This window comes from Crocodylus porosus, unplaced genomic scaffold (assembly GCF_001723895.1).
Source record: "Crocodylus porosus isolate Cpor-Errol unplaced genomic scaffold, CroPor_comp1, whole genome shotgun sequence".
NCBI classification, from domain to species: Eukaryota; Metazoa; Chordata; order Crocodylia; family Crocodylidae; genus Crocodylus; species Crocodylus porosus.
In genome coordinates, this window is record NW_017728937.1 from 5,393,576 (window position 1) to 5,411,813 (window position 18,238).

Here is an 18,238-nt window from a genome sequence, read left to right on the forward strand (position 1 = left end):
AAGGAAAGAGCTCAGCGGCAGAGCAGTATTGCTTCTCAGACCTTTTACTCTTCTGTGGCTTTGCAGTCAGGATATTTAGCTTAGTGAAGCATCCTGGGGAGGGCACAGCTCATACAAGATGCTACACGACTCCATGCTGGACAGCAGTCTCTGCTCCAGTGCCCTGGCCATGGTCATGGTGGGGCTGTTGCACTCAGCCTCCTGCCTCTGGCTCTTACAACAGAGTGGATACAAGACCATCCAAGCAGACCTGGTAACTGCAGGTTATGCTGGGAGAGGAGGGGGGAGGGACAGATGGGGCAATGGGGAAGTCTCATCAAGTGAACTGGAGAACAGGAACAGTCACCTCATGGTGAAGTACAGCAGTTTTGCAAGGGCCAGAGTAAGACCCGCTTTGCTCAGGTCAGGCACACTAGGTTGGACAAAGCCCTGGATTGTATACTGAAGGGTACAGGTCCATGTGGGTCAGGGGCCAAGTTCATCCCAGCTAGAACAGCATTAGTGTTGTTCATTTCTCATTTCTCCAGCATTGCCTCTGGTACTCTGAGCTTCTCCATGGCAGTGCCCAGCATGGACTCTAGGGCTGTAAACTTCCTCACAGTCATATGCCAGTCATGTGAGCTTTCCTAGCATAGTGTCTTCTTCAACAGTGGTTTCAGCCAGAGATCTTGCTAAGTCTGCCATGGTGCTTGCTTACGGATCTGGAAGGTCAGGTGCTGGTGTTAAGGTAAGGCCTACCTACCGTCTGGTTCACAACCAGGCCTAGACCTGGCTGTCGAAAGTCAAGCCCTTGATTTGTTATGGCTCAAGCATGGCTACATCCTGTTGACTGTCTGCAGCTCAGCTCCTCTTTGTTTGTGTGCAGTCACTGCAGCCGGGAAAGGAAGGGCCTCTCACTGCTGAGTACTGCAGCATATTAAGGGGGGTGCACCTGACTCCTCACCTCCTATTACCCCATTCAGACAATGGGAGTGACTGGAAGATGCAGTGACTCCCGGGCAGAGCAGTATGAAGGGGCTGGCTGACTGTTCCTGAGGGCTGGGGTCTCCAGGATGCCCATCTCTTGTTTGCAGGACATTTTGCTTCTCTTTGTAGCTCATCCCCAATCTCTTTGTACTCCTGAGTACAGGAAGAGGATACCTGAGTCCTCATCCTCAAATGCACTTTGGGGCCAAATGCATGTTCATTTCAACGAAAAGCCAGCATGTCAAATGAGTATTTGGCCAAACCCTCTGGAAGCACTGAGTCTCTGGCTCATCCTCCCTGCTGTGCCACTTGGGGGAGCCACACGGTGCCACGTTCTCCAACAGCAAATACCTCTTGCAATAATGCTTAGTTATGAAACTGGGACTTTCCCTGAGGACAAGGCAGCCCACGTGCAGCAGGGCATTTTGTTCCCCCTCAGTTCCACAAAACCTGACAAAGCGCCTTTTACTTTTTCCGCCCTGGGAAAATTCACCTTTCCAGTCAGAGTTCTGAACGGCTCGCAGCTGCCTTTGAAATGGTTTTTTACAGCCAAAAACATGTCAGGGGTTTTTTTCTGCTGCAACAAGCCTGTTTTTGAAGTTGTGTTCCCAGCGTTCTGGCTGTCCCTTGAGGCCCTGTCTGAGTGCTGAAATTAGAAGAAGGTTTCTAATCATCGGAGCATGGAGGTTTTGGAGCTGTCTCCCAACAGGAGGAGCAGAGGAACAAGCCTAATTAATTTTAAGATGGAGCTTGATCACTTACTAGGATCCCCAGGGTGGGATTTGGAGATGGGTAGAGATCGCTGTGGTATTATCAGAGAGAAAAAGCACTACCAGGAATTGTGTCATTAGGAGAAACTCTAACTTCCCAGATACAGATCAGAGAAAATATGCTCCTCATAATAGGATCACCCACAGCTTCCTGGATATGATATAGCTAACTGTTGTCTTCCCCACGTAAGCGCTGAGCCAACAGGAGCTGGCTAGACAGAGCCTAGTGAGGACTTCGTAAGAGCTGGTCACAGAAAATAACTGTAGGTCAAGTGATCATGAGTTGATTCAGCTTAAATTAAAAAGAAGGGTAAACAAAATTCAGCCCATAGAAAAGGCTTTTGATTCCATAAGGGCATGCTGAGAAATTAAGGGAACTAGTTAGCAAGACTGACAAGACTGAAGAGCTCCCAGACGCAGATATGAAGGAGTAAACTGAGAGCTGACAAATTTAAAGAAAAGATAAAGATGTGGAGATATCAGGAAAATAGGATAAAATGCAACATGGGCTTACGAACGTAGATCACACCAGACTAACCTGATAGCTTTCCATGATAAGATAATGGATTTTCTAGATGAGAGAAATGCAGCAGATCTAATCGCCCTGGACGTTAGTACAGCATTTGATATGGTGCCACATGGGAAATGATTACGCAAATCAAAGAAGATGAGGTTTAGTACAAGAGCTGGACGGCAGGTAAGGAGCTGATTAAAAGGGAGACAACCCTGGGTTGTACTGAAGGGGAACTATTGGGTTGGAAGGGGGTTATTAGTGCAGTCCCTTGGAAAGGTTTTAGGACTGTTATTTGATATTTTCATTTATGACTTTCCTTGGCACAAAAAGTGGAAGTGTGCTACTAGATAGAGTTGGTGACATAAACTGGGAGGCACTGATAATCTGGAGGAGGACTGGAATATCATGCAAGAAGAACCAGATGACTTTGACGACTGGGGTAATAGAAATGGGATTACATTTAATACTACCAAGGGCAAAGGTCATGTGATTGGGGATTAATAATGAGAATTTTGCCATAAACTGAGGATCCATCAATTTGAAATAGCTAAGTAGGAGGCTGACACAGATATATGAGTCAACTACAGGATAACTATGAGCCACCAATATGGCATAGCCATGAAAAAGACAAATGTCATCCTAGAGATGTATCGGGTGTGCTGTTTTGGTCCCTTTCTCCAGCAGAGATAGGGAAATGTTAGTGTCATTGCACAAGGCACTGGAACACTGTGTACAACACTGACCACACACATTCAAAGGAGGTGACTTCAACTGGGAAAGGGGCCGAGCAGAGCTATGGGATGATGATGGGAATGGAAAGCCTATCATACCAGAGGTGGTGAGAAGAGCTTGGCTTGTTTAGCCTGACAAGATGGAAACTGAGAGAGGCTATGATTGCTGACTATAAATATATGAGAAGGGTAATCACTAGGGAGGAAGAAGAGCTCTGAAAGCAAAGGGATATCATTGGCATGAGGACAAATGGATATAAACAGGCCATGAATAAATTCAGAGAAGGTTTCAGACCATCAGAAGAGGGAGGTTGCAGGAGTAGTAGGGATTGGTTTTTATACTGGAGCTCAATATATGTGTGAGCAAGATTCTGTGATGCAATGCCTGTGACAGCAGAGACTGGATGCCATAACCCAGATCCCATCCAGTCTTATGCAGTCAGTGACCTGTTGTACAGGGTGTGAGACAACCACTCCTGCCCCTGCCTGAAACCACCTGGAAATTCAATTGTCAAGACAGGCATGCAAAGGATGGTTTCCTTGGCTTGGAGACAGGAAACCAAGACCAAGAGACATGGGGTGATTCACTCTGGGCACAGGCATCAGAGCTGGGGATAGAAATGCAGGCCTCCATCCCAATCTGGCACAAAGATGGCATATCTCTTTTCCCACAGGCTCACCTTTCACTGTGAACTATTCCATGCTTCCCCAGCCAATCTCCCTAGACCCTTGCCGTTTATCTTCTCTCTTCCATACCATGCTTGTTCAGGCTCCACTACTCCAAAACTTCCATTTTCTTTGAAGAACTCCAGTTCTCACCCCTGCAATTCAACACTCTTTACCATCTCAGTCCAGATACCAGGGAGACAGATGTGTCTTCACTTCAGCGGACAAATACCAAGACACACTGACCTTTGCTCAGGATACAATCCAGAGTCCACTGAATCTTTCAAGTGGCTTCTTTAGGTGTTGGACCATGCTCTTGTCCCCTCCCCATGCAACAATCCTCTGCTTGATATTGTCAGGGTGTTTCACAGCAATGAAATACCACAGCATCGTCATGGTAACACACAATATTTCAAGTACCCGCTCACTGGGGGTACAGCTACCCAACTGCTTCCCTAGCCTCTCTTAGCTCAGCTTCTCAGGTTTCCCATGGAACCTCCCTGATCTGGATTCCTTTCCCCTCCAATACATATCTGCAACTTTTGCCCTGCCAAGTGGTGATTTCCTGCCTGTACTTTTAGCTAGGCTCTTTCCTGTGGCAGTGACTCATCCCAGTTTTAGCACTGCAATCCCCTCCAGGGTCTCATAATAGGCAGTGGATTTCTTAAAGCCCCATCTCCTGGAGTCATGGGAACCTCAGCAGACCTCAGTCTTTGTTAAAGAAAAATAATACACCCCCATCCCCCCATACACACCTACTAAACAGTTTCTAGCCTTCCTGGTTGCAGAGAAAAGAATGCAAACGTGATATTCCCCAACTGCTCTGAGCCCCAACAGCAAATAAAGCGAACCTACACAGTATTCTTTTAAACATCTTGTGCATTTGAAGCCAATCTTATGATGGGGGTGGCAGGGCTGCCTCGTGATTCTGGAATGCTCACGATTGATGGTGTGGGGGTGTGGAGCTCTCAACCCAGGCTGCTCGTCTCTATTGATGTGGGTATGCTTAGATGGGTATGCTTCTGCCTGGAGCAGGGCACGGGCAGCCCTTTGATTCTAAAAGAAAACACTCATTCCAAAAGCTACAGCTCCCCCTCTCAAAGCTCTGCAAGGGACCCATTCCTGAGGAAAGCAGCTAGTGTGCGTCAGACTCCTCTGTGCTGTCCCCCTTCAACCCACTGCACTGCAAAGCTCCCATCCAGCCCTCCTCAGACAGGTGTCTCTCTCTGTCTCTTTCATCCTGTCTGTTCCAGCTTGCTAAGTTTTCAGCTCTGAGCTTCACAGGAAGTTTGCTTGTTCATTTGATCTCTGCTGGATGGGAGCCAGAACCAGCTCAGCCCCATCCACTACATCCTGGTCTCCCCCCCCAGCAAGGAGCAGAATGGGATCTGGGGCTTGGCAGAGCTCAGGGTGCAGTCTCAAGGTCACCAATACAGCTGTGTGGCCTGACTCTGTGACAAGCGGCTGCTGCTTGGTTGTCTGGGGTAATGCTCAGTCCAAAGACACCTCAACAGCTAGGGAAACTCTGCAGGAGGGATGAGCTCTTGCTGGGACTATCCTCCTTTCCACACCAGTGGAAAGTAGGAAAGAGTCCAAACCTGTCTCACGCTTCCCTGTTGGTGTGTGGGGGTGTGTACCTGGGGCTCAGAGCCAGGGTCTATGCTGACAGAATGTGGGTCCTGGAAGAGTAGACTCTGGGGAAATGGGTTTGGGTAACACAGTTGCTCTGGCTGCCCACTGAGAAAAGTATGAGTGCCAGCTCTGACTTGAACAGCAACCTGGAATATCTGCATGGATACCCTTCAACCATGCATGAGCCCAGAACTGCTGATCACTGCCCCTGAAGGGAAAGCAGGCAGTGGGGAGGGGTGGTTTAGAGCAGTTCAGGATGAAGTAGGTGTCTGGAATGTCCTACCAATCACCCTGCAGAGTCTGGGGGCTTGGGGCATCTTGGCAACAGCCCCTGAAGGAAACAAAGAGATGCTGGAATGGCCTGGCAAACCCACCAGCTGGTAGGGGCCCAGGGCACCATCTACAGCATCAGCCCTGAGGCCTGGAGCTTTGGGAAGGACTGGTGTTCAACACAGATGTAACCAGGAGGAGGCAGTGGAACAGGCACTGACTGTGGGGGAAACTTGGGCTGCCCCAGCCCCAGCTTCACTCAGTAGGAATGGAGCAAGTCAGTGCCAGAGGACCTGCCATGCCTTGAGGCTGGGGCTCTGGGTGCTCCTGCTTGCACTCACCATTAGCATCTCGCTGGTCAGGGAGTTCACCAGGTCTGAGACGGAGGAGCGAGGCTCTGTTTTGCGGTCAGACTCATCATGCTGTGTCTGCCCAGGTGCGGGAGCTGCATTTGCTGTCTTGCCAGTGGGTGGTAACCTGGGAGAGAGAGGTAGTGTGTGAGAGCGGGGCAGAGAGCTGGCAGAGACTGGGACAGGCCTGTCCAGAACACTGCCTGGGTCCTGAAAGAAAGATCCCAATGCCCAATAGGGATCCCCAGAGCAGCTCCTGTGCCTCTCATGGCCCCTGGATGGCTGTCCCACAATGGGAGCTGCTCTTGCATCTCTCACCACCCTTGACTTGTGCCCACCCCTCAGGCAGGTGGTTTGTATCACACTTGCCACCACACCGGTGCCCTTTTGCTATGGTCTCTGTCTTGCTCTGGCTCTACAGAGGCCTTTGTGCCTCACCCTCCTTCCCATCCTGTTTCCCACCCTTTCAGTGGGTGCTCAGGTGTGTCATCCAATGGCACTCTGGCCCCATGTCCTGGCTGAGAAAGTACTCAAAGAGAATGGGATACCAGCTGACTCCCCCTTCCCACCTCTCTAGCCCACTGACCTCCCCAAACACACTCACACCCTCTCCCATAGGACCCCTTTGGGGAAACTTTCCCCAAGGTGGCAGACCGGGTCGGCAGCATTGCAGCCCCATAGCATCCTGTGACCTACCGGCCAGGCCATGGGAAATCCACTATGGCCTATTACCTACCAGCCAGGTTGTGGCAGATCTAGTGCCTCACATACACTAGCATAGCGTAGTTCCTACGCTGCGGGTTGCTTCTACTTGTGGCACTGGAGGATGTTGCCAGGTGGTGGCGCCTCTGGCAAGCCCGCCAAGTCCCTTGTGGGAGCTTCAGCAAGAGCAGCTGTGACTCACATGCCCACAAGGGGAATGAGTGATGGGGGTTTCACCCATGCATTGAGAGGCTAGCTCTTGCCTTGTCAGCAGGCCTCCTCCTACCCATCTGGGCATCCCTCTCCCATACTCAGGAAGAATTCACTTCCAAGAAGGGCTGGCTGCATGTGGAAACAGCTTAGCCCACTGCCTCTTTCTCCCTGCCCACTAGGAAGCCAAGGAAAGGTTTCAAGGCAAGAGAGCTGGGCAGAGCACACAAGCCAGATCACTGTTCTCCCTTCTCAGGCTTCTGGTCCAATGATCCTTCTTGTTCCTACTGACGAGGTGAGACCACGTCAGACTGGGAGAGTGACTAGACCGCACAAAGCATTACCCCCATCATCTAGGCAGTGAGATTCCCCACAGGTGGGAGGGCTGCATCTCAGAGGGACACCAGAGCATCTCCTTGCCTTCCTGCCCTCAGGGATGGTGCCATGTCTCCAGGCCAGGAGTCCAGGTTCCCCTGGCCACAGCACTCATTTACACACCCAATACACACATGCACACACAACTGTGTGATGAAAAAAGGAGGCCCCAGCCCTGCCTGCTCCCATCAGCCCTCTCAATGACAAGGGCTGGAGGCAGCTAACAGTGCCGCTTGGGAGGAGGAATATGGTGAGGCCCTGGCAGCTACAACTCAGTGCCTGACACTTCTAGACAGGCAACACATGTGAGATTGGCAGCAAGGAGCAACCCAGCGGGAGAGGGGGCAGGAGCTGGCAGGGAGCTGGAAAAGGCAGAGAGGAGAGACATAGGCCCACATGTTGTCGTGTGCACACAGAAAGAGCAGCAATGGAGCAGCTGACAGACCCACATAGACAGACATGCCTGGAGACGCACACAGAGGTGCATAGAGATGCACAGGATACACACATACACACACATATGCACAGAGGGCCGTATACACAGAAACATACATGGTGCACACATGTTGGATAATGTAGAGATACACACTAACCCCAGATAACCAACCAAGAAGGATGCATGCACACCGATGCATACATACAGCCCTGATGTACCTACAGAAACACCTTCCCAAGGACACATTTGCAGACAGGGTCACAAACACATACACACACAGTGACACATGCAAAATCTGTACATGCCAGTACCTGCATAGATTGACAGAGAGAGTGACCTGTAGATATGCCATGACTCTTGCAAACACAACCAGATACACACACAGATCTAGACATGTCATTACAACTGTAGGCAGAATGACCCATGTACACATGTAGTTCTAGACACGCTGATACACCCACCAACTGACAGAAACACACCACTGTAGAAATGCTCACGGAGTGGTGCACACCAAGCTGACACACAGACACTTACAGACTCACACATGCATGTACACACACACACACACAATCTAGACACCCTCAAACACTTGCAAACAGCATGGCACACACAGCAATAAAGGAGACGGAAAGAGCTGGAGAGGTAAAGTCAGGTTAAAAACAAAGTGAGAGAGAGAGCAAGAGTGAGCATGTGATTGACTGCTGGAGGCAGGAACAGTTTCAGAGTTATTTTCTCAACCCCAATGTGCTGCAGAGGCTGCAAAGCTGTCCGGGAAATGGTTAGCACCGGCAGAGGTCACAGGACAGCGAGGGGCAGCGTGAGAGAGAGACAAGGGAGGAGGAATGTCTTCCAGTACAGGGACTCGGCCTGCCTCCTGAGGGAAGGCAAAGTGCAGAAAAAGTGGAAGGAGAGGGAGAAGGACAGAAAGAGAGAGAGAGAGAGAGATTAGTAAACAAGAAGCAGCCACCACACCGACAGAACAAGGCATTGGACTGGTGTCGCTGGGGCTGACAGAGGGGAAAGGCTGAGCAGCAGCAGCAGGGCTGGAAGGAAGAAGCAGAGAAAAGGGAACGGAGGAGACATTACAACACCACATGGTCACTGCGAACAGGAGTGCTGGTGTGGGGGATAATGGAAGAGAGAAAGAGAGAGAGAGAGAGAAAGGGTCTTCAAGCCACCTACAAACCTTGGAGTAATCTATGCTAGTCCTTCCCATGCTAGTTCTTCCCTTGCCACCCTCCCAGCCTCCAGCAGCTAAACCCACCTAACCCCACAGGGGTGGAAGGAAGAGAAGTTAGAGCCGGGGGGGGAGGGGCATGGGTTGTAAAAAGTCAGGAGACAGAAGTGTGAAGGAAATAAAAGACAGAGGTAGGTGGGCATGGGGGAAACAGGGAGGGAGCCAGAGGCACTGAGGAGGTGAGGTTGTTAGGAAGGGATGAGAAGATAGGGGCCAGAGAGACAGCAGAGGCCAAAAGCAAGGAGAAGGGCAGGAGTCGCTGAGCTTTTCTTGGGGAGACAGGGTGCAGAGGGACGAGCTGAGGGGAAGGGAGGAAGGGGAGGAGGGGCAGAGGTGCACACTTGCTCCAGAGGGTGAGGACTGAGGGCACAGGCCTGATCACGTCCCCACAAACTCCTGCTCCAGAGGAACCCCCACCCTGGCCCTCTCCCCTACCCAATAATGCCCTCACCCCCACAAGCTTTCTGTTTGCTTTCAGGACTGGCAGAGTCTTTATCCTCACCTGGCTGGTTCTTCGCAGAACTTCCTAGATCTTAAATGCTGGAGGCTGAAAGTGAGAAACAGTGGGAAAACTCTGGGTCTTGCCCATACTCTCCCTTTCAGCATCCTGTCTCTGCCACTGTGTGACACAGTGGGCATGATGGATACTAGGCAAGATGGACCTATGGTCTGACCCCATAAACAGAAATGTTTATGTTCCTATGTCCCCAGCAGGATGATAATACATTAAAGGACCATGCATCAGTGGACTGAAGTCAGAAGGTCCCAGAGCTGGGCCCTCCTTCCTGGGCCTGGGCTGGATTGGTTCATGGGTGCCAGGGTACATGACACTCACCCTTTGTGCTTAACAGTGCTGAGGAATGGCCCTGGGGAGAATAAGGGGACAGGGTGGCTCTCTCCCGCTCCCTGCCTGAACCTCGTCTTTTATGAGGAGATTTTTGGATGTCATTGAGAGCTGTCGAGGTGCAAGGAAAGCACAAGCTGCACGAGTGGACAGTGGCCCCTGCTGGCATTACTCTCTTCCCTCAGACCAGAGTCCCAAGGGCCCAGCTGCTTTTTACTGGAGGCAGTCAACTCCTCTTCATCCTCACTCTAAAGGTGCAAGGCCAAGGCCAGGATCAAGGTCTGCTATCCTGGGAAGAGGCTTCTACGTACACCTGGAGGTCTGTTCAGGCTAAGAGGGCAGCTGTGCCAGGGTTTGTGTCCATGCACGTGCACACACAGACAGCTACACCAATGGATCCTTCCTGGGGCAAGAGGGGAATTGTCACTGGAGTTTAGACATAGACACAAGCACATGTGCATGCATGCCTGTGCGCACCCATACACACGCAGAGACCTTGCTCCCATTTTTTGTTCCTTGCAGTGTTTTTTCCCCCATGCATGCTCCACCCACTGCCTTTTACTGTCCATCTGAGATGAAGAGGTGCATGTGGCTACTTTTGCTTCAATTTAGCCACAAGCAGATCTAGACTGTCCTGAGGACATTGGCTATGAGGAAGGTAAGTGTCTCCCGAGGGCCACCAGAGGGTGCTCTCAACACAGCCAGGAGGATCGTAACCCTAGGGAAGGCACTTCCCCTACAATCGAGGGAGTGGGAGTGGGAGGTATGCTGGGGCATCAGCAAGGACTTTCTCTTTGGAACAGCACTGAGGTTCCCTGACAGCCTGGAGTAGGGGTGTCAGCTCAGGGGGATGAGGCCTGCAGAAAGGGTGTGCACCAAGACCAGGTGCTCTGTGCAGGCTACAGCTGCGGTCATCTCAGCAGGACGGTCTCTGCCCACCACTGTGTCGCGTGTCAGGCTGGGACAGACTGTACGAGCTGGTGATCAAAAGGGAAGTGCTAAAATATGTAGTGAAACAGAACCAGAGCGAGGTAAAAATAGGCTGTGGGTGAGAACAGTGCCAGCTAATTAACACACTGATCATGTGGAACCAGCTCCTGCCTTCTTCACACCTCCTTGCAGCTCGAGATGGAATTTAACACACTCTCCCAAGGGTTTGAGACCTCTAAGCCGCCAGCCAGGTCCTCCCTTCCCCCTCTCCCCTTGTGCCAGGCATGGGCAATTATTTCAGGCAGAGGGCCACTTACTGAGTTTTGGCAGGCTATTGAGGGCCACATGACAGGAATCAAGGACAGATAAATATGAATTTTCTAAATTTTTTAGGGGCCCCATGGGCCAGATAGAATGGCCTGGAAAACCGCATCCAGCCCATGGGCCGCATGTTGCCCACCCCTGCCCTATGCCTTTTGCCAGGGCCTTTTTGCTAAGGGAAACAGGTGGCACAAGAGCAAGGGGTAGGGGGCTGGCATACCACCATTCTCTCCCTAAAATCCCAGGCACAAGTATCCACTGGGGACCACCGGCAGGGCATAAAGACACCAACAGATTTGCTGGCTGCATATCTTGGTCCTGTGCCTAGGAGTGGGGGGATTGGGAGTGACGCCCACAGGGGGTGGGGGTGTCCCCCCAGGGTTCCTGGCTTGGCTGATTGGAGAACCGAAGGGAAGGCATGATGCCAGGACCCGTCATGATGCTGAGCCCTGTCCAGCCAGGCCTGTGCTGAGCAGACCTGATTGTTAAGGCTCACTGTAGACCAAAGCTAGCACCTGGCCGATTCCCTCACTGGCATGACCCAGGCTGACTTCACAGCTGTTAGGGGAATGGCACTGGTATGAAGGCAGCCTTAGGCCCCAAGGGCTCACAGTGGCTGAGTAGGATGTAGTGTGCTATGGGGAGCCTAGGTGGGGCAGGGAAGGTATCACCCAGAGGTGGGAGGTGAGGAATGGGGCTGGACTGGGGAGCAGAGGAGTCATCAAGATTTCAGAGGAATGCTCAGGAATTTGCTCCCTGGACTCCAGGGCAGAGAGGCCTCTGAGGGGGCTGAGCTGAGTATGCTCTTGCTAGAAGGCTGTGTGTCACCTGAGCTACACCCTCCCACTTCACTCATGAGCACAGGTTCCTACTGAACCTTGACGGCCCTTAGCTGGGTGCTCCATAGGGATCTAACCCAGGGTCACTGGATCTAAAAGGCAGGGAAGCCTCTTTGTTTCACCCCAACTACAGATTTGACTCCCAAATGTGAAACAGAGTGAGGACTCAGGGACTTGTGTCTGGGAAAGAAGCTCTGAACTGCCCTCCCAGAGGTGCTGGGAGATGAGTCCAACCCCAGTTGCTAACAGACATGAGTGCGTGTCATCAGAGCTGTGTGGCAGTCTCAGCTGTGGGCACTGGCTTGGCTGGGGCTCTGGCAGCCCTATTGGACATATAATGGCCCTTTGGACTGGGAGGGCCAAAGGGCTGAGTTAGCAGTGGGCAGGCCCCAATGAAGAGGCCAGACAGACCCCACTTCCATGAGATTCTTCCCCCCACCTCTCCTTTTGAATAAATGTCCCTGGAGTAACATGGGGCACTATAGACTGTTGCTGTCTAAATTCAGGGGTTGGCTCCATTATTGAGGCCTGGATTTGGGTGGTTTGGAACAACCATGCTGGATACCTTTGGCAGCCTACAGGCAACCCTGGCTGTGTGGTCCGGTTGGTTGTGCTGGAGCATTCAGCACAGGAGGGGATATTAGCAGAGCTGTGCTTATCAGCTGAGCAGAGGTCTAGAAAGCATGACTTACAAGGAGAGGTTGGAAGAAGAGGGATTATTTAATCTGGTGAAGAGAAGACTGAGTGGGAATTTGATAACAGCCTTCAAATACAAGAAGGAAGGTTATAAAGAGGACTGTTCTATGTGGCCACAGGGGACAGGACATAGAAAAAAGGTCTTAAATTGCAACAAGGGAGATTTAGGTTGCATGCTAGTAAGAACTTTCTTACTATAAGGGTGGCTGAGCATTGGAGCAGGCTAACTAGAGGGGCTGTGGAATCTCCATCCTGGGAGCTTTTAAGTGCATGTAAGACAGATAATTAGCTGGGATGGTTTAGTGCATGTAAGACAGATACTTGGCTGAAATGGTCATGTAATCCAACCCCTCATTTGCATGGGATTGGACTAGATGTTCTCATAAAGCCCTTTCCAGGTCTACTTTTCTATGTGTGGTTGAGGAAGACAATCCCCAGGGTTATGGGTAGGGCTGGGGTGATTGCTTAAGCTGTTGGGTTGGCAGAGTGTAGGATATGCTGACAGAGCTGTCCCGGTGTACAAAACAGCAACTGGTCCATAATGGGGGAAGGGAGCTTCACTCCCCAGACTCTCTGGGTCTACTTCTGAGCCTGCTGTTCTCTCTCCAGGTAGGCATGGCTGTAGACAGGGTTTAGGGCAGTGCTGTTGGCAATAAGCAGAAGGAAAAGCTCCTCCCTAGACCTATGGGGAATGTCTTCCCATTTTGGAGGCCAGGAAGAAACCCCAAGGCACCAGGATGCAGGGAAATGCAAGCTACTTCTCAAAACACAGGTTAAGGGCCAGGATGGTGGCTCTAGGGCATGTGCTATCCACGTTCAGCAGAGGTGGTCTCCCGGGATCTAATGTACAATTGCCTCAGTGTTTACACAAGGGTGGAATCCAAGACATATACTCCTCTTCACTGGCCCTTCCTCACCCTCTGCCCCCCTGAGCCCCTTGCCAGCCAACACTGGAGTTGAGTATGTCAGTGGCAAAACCACCTTTACCTTCTATAGGGGCCAGGACTGCAATCAGGGTGGGGGTGGCAGCAGAGGGTGGTGGCTCTTGGTCCTCCCAGATGTGCTGCACAGGGTACTGAATAGTCAGGGACCTCTCTGAGACTACCTGTGGTGGGCTAAGGTGTTGGGACATGGGGACTTCCCAAGCGCTTCCCAGTGACCCCACATGGGCAAAAGTCCCCTTCTCTCCCTCAACCCAGTCAGCCTCTCTCTCTCCTTTTCTCCAGGGACATTTTCATATCCCTTCTCCCTGCCCTTTCCCCTCTACCTCTATGGCATGGACTAATCAGGCTGAGGATGCTTTATAGCCCTAGCAGACCCCTCCCCATTCCCCGACATGCACCCTCTGCATGCCCACAAGAGAAGGGAGGGGATTTGACATTAAGGAGAATGGGGTGAGGGAAGAAGCAAATGCCACACTCCAGCGCTTCCCCACAGCAGGTGTGGACACCAGAAGTGGGAGCCAGGGACTAGGGAAGTCACTGTGCCCAGCACCTGGGATGCCTGAAGTTCCACCCTCCTGATGCTCCGACCTTCCACTCCCACTGGCCACAGGAGCTGGTGCCAGCCTTCGCCGACCCTCTCGTCTCCTCCTGCTGCTGAAGTGCCCTCTCCCTTACTCATACCTCTTGTCCCCCTGAGTGTTCTGGTTCTGCTGGTTCCCCGTAGTTTGCAGGTCTGGTATATTGGCAAAGTCGTCCTGTTCCGAGAGTCCCAAAACCAGAGATAACACCACCATCCGGCCTTCCCTGCCCAAAAGGGAGCCGGCCACAGCGAGGAGGAGGCCCCAGATTCAGGAAGCAGAAAGGAAAGAGAGAGAACAAAGCATAAGAAATGAAGCCTGAGGGAGAAAGAGCAGCGAGAATTACCCCAGAGACAGAATGGGTGCAAGGGACTTCTCCAGCTTGGGGAAGACACCCATGGCACAAGCTGAAGGCTCATTTGGAAGCATGTTGAGGGGAGAGGAAATGACACAACAGAGCTTCTCAGATCTCTGTAAAGCACGCACCTTTGAAAACTCACGCAGCCCACGGAGAAAGCCATCCAGTCCTAGTGCCACTGTTCAGCAGGAAAAAGGAACTTGTGGGGTCCATGGGGACTTCATTGCCAGGAGACCGATGGGGACACAACTCCAGGAAAAGGCTGTGACACAGACCTTACCCCACCTCTATGACCTCTTAAATGGCACTAAAGAGTCTTTTAGGCACCTAAGGCCGCTTACAGATATAAACTCCCCCCGAAAACAGCATTTTACTTCCAGCTCAGCACACCCCTGTGCCAATCCCAGTGCATGCCCAGAAGAGGCATCTCATCAGTTTGACCCGGCTCACCCCGTGTCTGTACAGAGATAAAAGTACCAAAAAAGCCCACTAAAGCATGTGATCTATACAGACGCTGGGGGGCCAGCTCAAACATGCTTCCTCTTCTGGTAAAGTGCTGTTTTGTTTTCTTTTTCTTCACATCTGTCAGCAGCCTAAGTCTCTAAGTGCGATCCTATTCTACTTTGCTCACGTTCTTTGAGACACAAGTCCAGGAAGGGGCCGTCAGTTTGACATAGGGAACTGGGAGGCCTGGGGTATTTCCCCTCCCATGGGAGACCAGCTCTGCTCTTGCTCACAGCTGCACAGGGTTGTTACACTGTGCAGAAGATAAGGGTCAGCAGAGACAATGGGATGGTAACAAAGGGAGGTGAGGAGGGAGTGAAGATAGGTATGGGATGGGAGAGAGTGGGCACAATGTGGGAAGGATGGGCCTGGCTAAGGGTTGGCATGGGAGATGGGTGGTTCTGAGAGGAGGTCTGATGCTGAGGGGGTGGGCCGCAGGGTTAAGACTGAAGGAAATCCTTGATAAGGAGACAGCTGGGGACTCTGTGTGTGTGTGCATGTATACATGCAAGTATAGCGGTTGGGATACAGAACTGGATTGACAGAGGGTCAGCCAGCGTGGAAGAAGAAGAGTTGGCATTTCAGTGCTGCATCACTCACAAAGGGCCACACCCAGAAACATGATCCTTGCCTTCAGGCAACATTTCACCTGGATGGGGATCTTTCTAAGGCACTGCACAGTTGGCAGCTCCACTCACATCTCTGATTTGGTGTGAGAGAAGAAGGGACTGCTCCAGGGTGGTGCTCCAGGGCCTGGCATAGAGGCAGTGTGGACATGCCTGTAGGTGCTAGTACAGAAAACTACTTTTAGGCACCCTTGTTTGCAAACCTTGTTTGTTTGGAGAAGGCTGGGATTTTAAAGAAAAATATGACAGGGTTTGGAGTCTGAGTGGCTTTGAAATTTGAGGGACTGGCAGGTGATCCAGCTCCCTTCATCTCTTTACATTTCCCTGTAGCAGATAAGAAGGTGCTGGCACCTGTGGGACACTGATGTACAGAGAGGTTCATCTGCTCACCCAGGGTCATGCTAACAGAGCCAGGGTCAGAACCCAGTCTGCCTGCCTATGACCCCCTAGACCCTGCCCCTGCCCTGATCAGTGTATAAGGCCTCCCTCTAATTGTCAGATGCCTGATGTTTGCAAAGTGCTTTGAGGTCATGGCCTGGAAGATGCTGTGGCAGTATAAGTTGTTAACCACAATCACATCTGTGCCCTGAAAGCACATCCTCCCTAGGGCTACACCTCTGGAACCCTAGAGCAGTGTCATCCAGAAGGGGCTCACAGCAGCCCTGAGGTACATGAAGCTCCTTGTAGCATGACAGGGGAGCGTAGTCCCCCTCTCCATGCTGCAAACTCCTTCCTGCCATGAGGTTCAGTCTTATGCCATCTATTGGATTCTTGCCCTAAACGGACTTTGTTAGGAGGACACTCTGGAAACTAAAGGGCAGCTGAGCTTCCAAGCCAGGGCTCCAACCTAGGAACAGCTATCAGCAAGGTCTGTCCTGTGAAGGGCTTGGCACACAACACATAGCACACCTGGGTTTCCAGCAGCAGAACAGCCCTAGTTGCAGGCTCTGTGTGGGAGTCTCTGGGGGAGGTTCCCCACCACCCTGTGTGACGGAGGACATCAGCTGGACAACCAGCACAGCCCCCTCTGGCTTTGAATTCAAGGCATGTGAGAGGAGGAGGCTGCTACACCAAACCTGCTAGCTTGTAGCTTGCTCTGGACCAGCCCCAGCTTGGAGTGAAGGGGGCCTGCCAGGGCACTGTCCCCACAGCATCTGCAGCCATTGGAAGGGCATGTGGTTCTTCAGGGTCACAGATCTGGCATCATGAGGCTCCACCCCTTGAGGAATGCAGCTCTGGGATCCCCAGGATCTTCCTTAGTTCATCTGAGGACACAGCCTGCATGTCACTACTTTGCAGTGTCCTTCAAGAAACCAGAAAGGTGCTTGGGACGGTTGGGGGCTGGGAAAGGTCACTCAAAGTGACTAGGGGTTGGGGCCAGGGCAAGTCATATGATGCCTGGGTTTCTCCTGAAAGACTAGCACTTTGGATGTGCCCTGAAAAAGGGAACAGGGGAGAAATCTTCCTTACGGCAAGTGGAAGCAAGAAAGAAGAGGACAGACTTCTGTTGGGGGAAGGGGAGAACAAAGGGCCCCCACATCAGAAGGTGTGGTGGGGAAAGAGATTGTCACCAGGTACAAACAAGGGGTTACAGCCATCTCTGTGTCTCGGGGGAGGGGAGACACACCTGCACGCCACGGGGCATAGAGTCTGGATGGCACTGCAGGCTCCTGCCCCTGGGGAGGCCAGTTATAGCAAAAGAAAACTGCCTCAGGAAAACCTTAATCTTAGGGCATGTTTTATCAGTCATCTAGCTTGCAACCTAATGCCCTATAAAGAGCTCACCCGGGGTTCAGAGAGGGGCATGAAAACCCTCTAACAAAGCCACATACAATGGCCATCGATTTAATTCTGTTATCCTAGGCTCTTTGAGGACAAGGAGGCAGCATTGGATCTCATGGAGGAGCAGCAGGGGACACCCTTCTCCCTTCCAATGGCATGAAGCCTGGCACTCTCCCAGCATGGACCCAACCCTACTAGAGCTGCACTCACCGTTCACATTCTTGCCAGCCCACATCATATGGACTAGCTCCCCTCACCCCTGCAATTGTCGCTCATGGCCAGGCAAACGACAGCAATTATTTGCACGGGGAAGCAAGAGTTGGCAGATAGATTGCTCTCTATATGTGTATAGAGAAGAACTCGCTTGGCTTCAGCCTCCTGGTGGAGGGTGGGGCGGGGAGCTCGCGGCCATCGGTACAAGCCCCTTACATAAAGGTTCTGATCCCACGCCTGAAGATCAAGCGGTTTTTGTCCACTTCAGGTTCTGGGACAGCGAGTCCTCACATCTGCCTTTGTGTGGCTGATGCAAGCTCGTTAGTGCAGCCTCCCACAACCCCCTGGAGGTTAATAAATGCGTTTGCATTAAAATGCTGAGGAGCAGAGTTTGATGGTAAACAAGATGAAACAACAACAACAACAACAAAGTTAATGGTTTTGGGAAGTAATGGAACTAAGTGGCGGTGGCTCCTCCAAGGGGAGGAACATTGGGGCTGTTCTGCTCCTTTCCTTTCTGTGGGTATGCTTTTTTCCCCCCCACCAATTAAAGCTGGAATAAGCAAATGATGCTGTGCAAACACAGAAGTCTATAATCCTCTGGAGGTCTAATGAGCTTCATGTATAAATCAGGAAGCAGGCAAATGGAGCCCGCTATGAAAAACTTTCAGGCCGAGGCTGGGAGGCAGACACTCCATGCTGCTGATTGAGATGGAGAAGGGGGTGGGCTGCTAGGAAATGGAG

General features: G+C 51.7%; 1 protein-coding gene across 6 annotated transcripts in view; it reads right to left on the reverse strand.

The window, feature by feature from the left end:
* Positions 1–18,238, reverse strand: part of SYT7 (synaptotagmin 7) — a 146,921-nt gene that overhangs the window by 31,581 nt on the left and 97,102 nt on the right. For 3 of the 6 annotated variants that reach the window (XM_019547316.1, XM_019547317.1, XM_019547318.1), the window contains 2 exons: positions 14,115–14,237; positions 5,891–6,026 (listed from right to left, as the gene is read on the reverse strand). In XM_019547316.1, coding sequence (XP_019402861.1) covers positions 5,891–6,026; positions 14,115–14,237 — 259 coding nt within the window. The remainder of the gene's footprint in view (positions 1–5,890; positions 6,027–14,114; positions 14,238–18,238) is intronic. The other 3 variants (XM_019547319.1, XM_019547320.1, XM_019547321.1) reach the window with 1 other exon arrangement.